Below are 8,179 nucleotides of genomic sequence, written 5' to 3' on the forward strand. Positions count from 1 at the left end.
AGACACAGAGCGATTGTCAATTTGGGCCGTTTTCTTTGATCATTTATAGTTTTGTTTGTGACAACTTCTTGTTTTTGTAAATAGGTCGATTATACAGGGTGTTAGTAAATAAGTGCGACAAATTTCAGGGGGTGATTCTACATGAGAAAATATTGGCAGTTTTTAAGAAAAACTTTGACACCCCGTATCTCGGAAAACGAATCATTTGCGGACATACGTTTATAAGCAAACTGCCATTATTTTCTCATGTAGAATCACCCCCTGAGATTTGTCGCACTCATTTACTAAAACCCTGTAGATGTTCCTTACAAAAAAGATATCTGTAACTTGTGCAAATACTTCATAAACTTCGACAAATGTTATGCGCTCCAAAAATGATGCTGCATGGGTTGTTATTAACGGAAAGGAAGTTAAATGTGATAAAACGAAAAAAACAAAATGTCTATTACTGTAAATATGTTAGTAAATAAATAAATTTTTGATTTATTATTTCATGATTCTACTAGTGAAATATAGTTATTTTATTCGACTAGTGGATAGGGTATCACTTTGGACAGTTTCATATGTGTAGATAAAAGTCCGACTATAAGGTGATTGTGGATAAAAACATTAGTTCCCCTTTGATGAGCTGAAAGTTTGTCATTTTTTAATTTTGATTATTTTGTACTTAACTAGTTTGTAATAAATTTTATTATTTTTCATTAGCAACTGAATTAATTCAGCACCTTTTTAGTTATTACTAAAAATTTAAAATTAAAAACTGAAAAATTTTAATATCTAAGTTTCTTTCATTAAGTACATTATTTTTTTATTTTAACTGCAAGGTAAAATTATTAAGGAGCATCCTGCTTCCAGTTTTACATCGAAATAAGTGAAATTTTCCTTGATATTATTGGAATATTACTAAGGAAATTTTAAAAATTTTGTAGAATTACCATGAAAGTTTATTGTACTTTAGAAAATGGACCTTTGAACTACTATTTTTGTTGCTATGTACCTACCTTAAATGTATTTGTAAGAAAGTTAAAAAAATATCAAATCTTACTTTCATATAATAGTGACCAAAATATGATGGTGATCATAAAGCTAATGGGCACCGCCATCTGGTGTAATACCCAGTAAACTGGATACAGCCTCAAGAAGATGTCATGAATGTTCCTAGCAGAGAAAGCTTTTGATAATACTGTGGCACAGCTAAGAACAAATCCAAATGTAGCCTGCAGCGTAGCTAAGGTGTAGCCCCAATTTGTAAGGAAAATTGGCCAGTAGGATACATCGAAGACGAAGGACATACCCCATGTTGTCAGAAGGAACACAACCACAGCAGTTCGATAGATCAGGTAGATTAGGCCTGGTTGTTGTTTGTTGAATTGCCACTGAAAAATATATATACGATATTGAAAACTGAATGTCTGACAAATTTCTGAGATTAACATTTAGTAGTAGACACTTTTAGCTAAAACAGTTTTTAGCCAAAAACAAACACTATTTCAAGTGGTTTACGCGATGTTTCAATAATAATCGGGCATACGTTAATTGAATAATCCTTGACCCAAAATGTGTAGATTTAACCTAAGATACTTCTTACTGACATGCAAGTTGTTTTATTAAATTTATTTTATTTTAAAATTATTTTAGCCTATTATTCTGATATTATGTCTTTATCGTATTTGACAGAAAATTTAATTACTTGATAATAAACAAAGAAATAGAAGGAATTTCAGGAATATTTTTTGCGACATATTTACGACAAGTTAACTTAAACATTTGTTTATGGTTAGTGTGCTGTATAATTTCGTTCTTATGGGTTGTGAACCCAACTCATATCAGTTACCTCAATGTTTCTTAAGATATATTTCCACATAAACTTAAGTAAGTTAATTTTCTTTATAATAATAAAGAAACTTTATAAACCTAAAAACCTAACTTTATTAAGATAAGTAGATTTACATAACTTAAGCAAGGTCGGACCAATTTTTTTTACATGATGTACAGGCTGGTCCATTTTCGATGGGATTTCAGGGTATCTCAGAAACTACTAAAGATATAATAAATCTGACACCACGTTCTCGAGCTCGATTTTCATGGCAAACTCGACTGTTAAATCAAAAATTTGCTATCTGCATTTGTTTTTGAATTACAGGGCGTTTCTCGTTATTGTGACACTTTTGAACATGTCTGTATCTCAGCTGTTAAATAAGTTAGAGTTAAAGTGAAAACTGCTCAAGACTAATTCTTTGGCGTAGAATTGAATGCCGGTATTAGATTTTTAGTAGGTCTTAAGATTCCGGAGTTATGACCCAAAGTTATAATTTTTTAAATGGAAATCGTAGCTGGTTATGACCTAAAAAAATGGAGATTTTTTTTTGCTTTTCAGCAATATACCACATGCTATAGTTATTTTTCCAAACACAGAAGATACGGGGTGTTTTATATATAAATTCGATCCTTTTTTACATTTTAATATGGCTGGCTATGAAAATACATACAAAACTATAATTCTTACTTTTACAAAACTCATATCTGTTGTAAAAATATGACGTTTATTTAAAATATATATTACAGATAAGAAAAGACAGAGTTTTCAAATTTTTATTCCACTTCAACTGAAGTTACAATATTAAACGTAAATTAAACAATAGTAAGTACCTACATCAATAAAAACTTTCAAAAATGATAGCTAAATGTTCAAATTGCCGTCCCTCAACTGTCACACATTTCACGCATCTTCTGGCAACGCTTCGGGTAGCATTCATTAAATGTATAGGTATTTGAAATATTATTAAAAGGAATTTTAAATATAATGTCTTTTAGAAAACCTCAAAGGAAAAAGTCCAACGGACTCAAATCAGGTAACCTAGCTGGCCATCTGATCGGTCCGTTTGTTCCTATCCACCTATCTCCTAAAATTTCGTTAGTATTATATTATCACACGAGTATATGTTGTGCATTTAAAATAAATGTCATATTTTTACAACAGATATGACTTTTGTAAAAGTAAGAATTATAGTTTTATCTGTATTTTCATAGCCGGTCATATTAAAAAGGAAAAAAAATATAATTTATATATGAAACACCCCGTATCTCCCGTGTTTGTAAAAATAACTATAGCATGTGATATATTGCTGAAAAGCGGAAAAAAATCTCTATTTTTTTAGGCCATGGTCAGCTACGATTTCCATTTAAAAAAATATAACTTTGGGTCATAACTCCTAAATCTTAAGATCTACTAAAAATCTAATACCGGCATTCAATTCTACGCCAAAGAATTAGTCTTGAGCAGTTTTTACTTTAACTCTAACTTATTTAACAGCTGAGATACAGACATGTTAAAAAGTGTCACAATTATAAGAAACGCCCTGTAACTCAGAAACAAATGAAGATAGCAAATTTCCGATCTGACAGTCGAATTTGCCATGAAAATCGAGCTCGAGAACGTGGTGTCACATTTATCATATACCCTGAATTCCCATCGAAAATGGGCCAGCCTGTACAACGTTAAAGTTAAGTTTTATTATAAAATGCGTGCAAAAAAGTTTGACTGTAGAAATTTATTGATTCTGGTTAACTGCTAGCACATTACCATTTGTCCAGTTTACTTGCATCAACGTTTTTTAATATTTCTATCAAGCACATCTCTGCAAAAATGTATTAACTACACTCAATTGCAATATTTAAGAAGCACATGATTTTGCTGCATTTTTCGAATTTTTTTCTAAATATAAAATATCTCGGTTCGTTTTTTAAGTTCTACTCGAAAAGCAGGCTTTTTTTCGAAACATAAAAGAGTAGTAATTTGTAGAAAGTTGAAAGATGTATCCGAAAATATCATGGTTGTTATCGTAAAGCAGTGGCGTACTATTTGATTTAGAAAAATATGTCACCCTATATCGGTGACATATCGAGAAGCCCTCAGATTTTGGAAAATGTCTACATGAAAACATGTGCCCAATTTCATATTATTTCACTTACTTACTAAATTATTAAAAAAATTAAAAATATTTTTTAAAGTTTAACATCCTGTATCTTTTTAACGAAGCGCCGTAGATAAAAACTTTATAGGAAAAACTAAACTTAAAATTGACCAAAGAATACGAGGTTTCATTTTTAGTCATCATCTGTGAATCACCCTGTATAATTATATTCAATATACCTACTTGTTATTTATGAAAACCCCACGAATTATACATCGTTATAATGAGAATTTTCCTTTTCTTCTAATGTGGCAAATATGGAGTCCATAATAAAAACAAAAGTATTTCAAAAACAATAAGTTTCACATAATCCATGTTAGGCTTAAATTTAGTCCTTAACTCTCCAAAGCGATGTATAGTATTACCAATAACTTTGGTTTCTATAAATTTTGCGGATAAATATTGATAGCTAAATACCTGATTAACAAAAACGTTTGATCCTGACGGTTTTAATCAGAATCTCAAAAACTGCAATTTTACAATGATTAGTCATTATGATGAACATTAATCCAAGCTAATGATAAGAACAACCAACTGGCAATAAAATTTGTCTTACACTAGCAGATAAATACAGTAATATATTTCATATAAAATGAAAGCTAATAAATTTCAAAATGCATTACTAATGTTATTATTAAATTTTATAATTTATCTCCTAATTGTGTTGTAAAAGTAGTACTTCAGCAGTACAGCAGTTGTAAATAAATATAACTTTTACTGAGCCATACACACTTAACTATCTCTAAAATGTAGACATTTAAAGCAATTATAATAAAGATTACTATTTTAAATGATCTATAAACTATGAGAAAGTTATATTGTGCTTTAAAAGTTAGATATACCGGAATGATTCCTTGTGGAAAAATAAGGTGGATTCTTCCTGATGATGCCAAAAAAGAAGTTTTTTACTTTTTCTGAAATTGTAAAAAAGTGATACAAATGGAATTAAGTAGTCATTTTCTGCTATCGATTACTGTTTCATCCTGGTATCCTAACTTCGCGTTGACGACCATAACTATATTTTCGTTTTGTGAATGCACCAGATCCTCGTAGTCCTTGATGAAGCCATGTAAATAACGTATGATGAGGGACCGTGCGTTGAGGATGCATTTGAGCATACCTTCAAGAGGCTTTTAAGGAATTACCATTAGCAACACCGTAAACGAAATGCATATCGGTCATTTCTACATTAGATTACACCTCCATCTTGATGAAATTGTACAAAAAAGTTCTCAAAACGATCACAATGTATCAGCAAATAACAATAACTGTAACCTTACTAACAACAATTAAGTTGCCATTACAAAATGTCAACGTGACAGATGCCTACTAGATAAAATTATTTCTACCCTATATCAATCATGCCACGTAATTGATTTTAAATAAATTTCTTGCTCAAAAATTGTTAAATTTACGAAAATTTTTATGGTAAGATAGTAATAAGAGAAAATACGTATGAAACTAGTTTTAAGAATGGCTTTTTCTACCCCTTACAACCATAGCGGAAAATGAATAAATTGTTTACTGAGTGTCCTCTCGATAGCAGGAAAAGTCTACTTAATTTCATTTATCAACTTTTTTGGTATTTCAGGAAAAAAATCATTCTTATTAGTTTTTCGGCACCCTCTTTAAGCGGTTGGCTCTTTTTTATATTTATGAAAGACCCACCTTATTTTCCACAGGGAATCATCACTTGCATTTTTTCGCACTTATTTATTTGCACCCTATATATGTATAGGCCCAATACCACTTCATTTATTTTGGCTGTTACATTTTCTGAAATGTACTATCAAATTAATTATTCAAAATGTCTATTTTGCAATATCGTGATATTTAAGGTCATGACAAAGAAGACATTTTTTTGGCACTTATGTCCAAAGTACATAAGGTCGAAAATCGATCTAGTAAAAATTTTGGGAAATGCTTCATGACAATGTGCAATGAGGTTGCCTATTTGGCGTATGTGACGTCACTACTAAAAATGTCTATTTTATATTGTGACATAAAAATCAAACCGCACATATCTCATTAGACAACAGAACTGACAGAATATTTTCAAAATGCCAGCTTTTGTGTTTTTTTAATTAGGTAACCAACAATATTAATTTCCATAATTTTTAAGCATATAGTTAATTTTACAAGAAATATTGATAGAACTATTGATTTATACCTATTGATAGAATTCTATAGATTTATTTACACTTATAAATGTACAAAATAATGTTACTATTAAAACTCTATTAAGGCCTGATTTTTTCACCTCCTGACAAATTTATCTACCAGTTAAATCTATATCTTTTTCATAAAATATACAGGGTGTTTCAGAAAGACCTCCCGTAAATTCAGGGGGTGATAGTACGACAAAAAATAATAATTTTTTGTCTTATGAACTACATGTCTATCTCCTCTTGTTTTCGAGATACAGAGCGACAAAATAAAATTTTTTAAATAGAATTTTTACGAAAATTTCCAAACGGTGCGAAATATTTTTATGAAATTTGGTATTCTGGGGTTTTTAAGAACGCCAAATACGTTGATGAAATTATTTTTTGGATATTTCATAGAGGGCACTAGTTACGCTACATTCCTGTTACATTTTAAGTTCTAAATTTTTTTAAGGTTAGGTTTTTTACCATTCGGGCTCCAATTTCTAATATACAATTTTATTTTCTAAAAATAATGTACTCTTGTTAGAACTTCCTAATGTGGACGGTTTTCGAGAAAAAAGGCTTTTATTTAATTGAACTCTTACAATATTACGGTGAAGAAAATAAGTGACTTTTCTCAAAGTACGCTTATGTCAAAACTTATTGAAGGATGTCTCATAAACAACGCATACATTTTCAGTAATATTTTAAACTCTAATTAACTTTATGCCAAAATTTTAGTGATTACAGTGACTGTAGTTAGTAATGACTAATTACAGTCACTAAAATTTTGATATAAAGTTAATTAGAATTTAAAATATTACTGACAATGTATGCGTTGTTTATGAGACATTCATCAATAAGTTTTGACATAAGCCTATTTTGAAAAAGTTACTTATTTTCTACACCTTAATATTGTAAGAGTTCAATTAAAAGTCTTTTTTCTCGAAAATCGTCCACATTAGGAAGTTCTAACAAGAGTACATTATTTTTAGAAAATGAAAAGTGTACACTAGAAATTGGAGCCCGAATGCCTCCTAACCTAAACTCAAAAAAATTAGAACTTAAAATGTAATACGAATATAGCATAACTAGCGCCCTCTATAAAATATACAAAAATGATTAGACCAGCGTATTTGGCGTCCTTAAAAAACCCAGAATACCAAATTTCATAAAAATATTTCGCACCGTTTGGAAATTTTCGTAAAAATTCTATTTAAAAAATGTTATTTTGTCGCTCTGTATCTCGAAAACAAGAGGAAATAGACATATAGTTCATAAGACAAAAAATTCTTATTTACTGTCGTACTATCACCCACGAAATTAACGGAAGGCCTTCCGAAAAAACCCGGAAAAGGAAAAAAAAAGGAAAAACATAGAATTAACTGACATTTAAATTTACCCGACAGCTGAAAAAAAACGACCTAAGATGCAATGAAATAGATCTTGAAGTTGCTTACCTGTGACACTACGAATAAAATCGGTTCATGATGAAATGGTTTAAAGTTACTTGATGAGCACTGTTCTGCTATGCAGCCTTTCATAACTATTTTGAAGGATTTCTAAAACAGTGAGTCCACAGTCAGTTTACATAGTTATGTATTATTTATGTCGGTGTAGTAATATACCTAACACAGTAGTATATAAAAATATGCTAGGTACATTTCTACTTTTAGCATTATCTTTATGAATCTATTTTTGTTTTATTAATTTAAATAACATGACTGACCTTATATGCCGGTTATTGGTTTTCCATTTCACGAACCGTTGTTGGTTAGTCACAGTGTATCACCGGTGTCATCTCATTTTGCAGATGAATATAATACCACCTCTAAATTCCATTGATATTAAACGTGATACATTGATAAATTTACTATAGGGCTTATCTCGTTTATCAGTAACATTTTTTATTGACGTTAAAAGTAATTAAAGTAGATGGCGAGGTGTGCAAATAAACATGGTTATAATTTGCCGAATAATATTAACATTTGTAATCGAGGTGGGTAATTCCTATAGTTACACATGCTAATAGTATTTTATAGTTGTTATCGCATTTTT

The 8,179-nt window shown here is 30.1% G+C and overlaps 1 protein-coding gene across 3 annotated transcripts in view; it reads right to left on the reverse strand.

The window, feature by feature from the left end:
• Positions 1-7,970, reverse strand: part of LOC108909666 (protein rolling stone-like) — a 27,201-nt gene extending 19,231 nt beyond the window's left edge. For 2 of the 3 annotated variants that reach the window (XM_018714061.1, XM_018714059.1), the window contains exons 1-3: positions 7,851-7,964; positions 7,582-7,683; positions 1,046-1,376 (exon numbers count right to left, since the gene is read on the reverse strand). In XM_018714061.1, the coding sequence (XP_018569577.1) occupies positions 1,046-1,376; positions 7,582-7,665 (415 nt within the window). In that variant the 5' untranslated portion in view covers positions 7,666-7,683; positions 7,851-7,964. Of the gene's footprint in view, positions 1-1,045; positions 1,377-7,581; positions 7,684-7,850 lie in introns of all 3 variants that reach the window. The other variant, XM_018714062.2, reaches the window with a different exon arrangement.
• Positions 7,971-8,179: the final 209 nt, after the last annotated feature.

The sequence above is a fragment of the Anoplophora glabripennis genome, unplaced genomic scaffold (assembly GCF_000390285.2).
Source record: "Anoplophora glabripennis isolate ALB-LARVAE unplaced genomic scaffold, Agla_2.0 scaffold486, whole genome shotgun sequence".
Lineage (NCBI taxonomy): Eukaryota > Metazoa > Arthropoda > Insecta > Coleoptera > Cerambycidae > Anoplophora > Anoplophora glabripennis.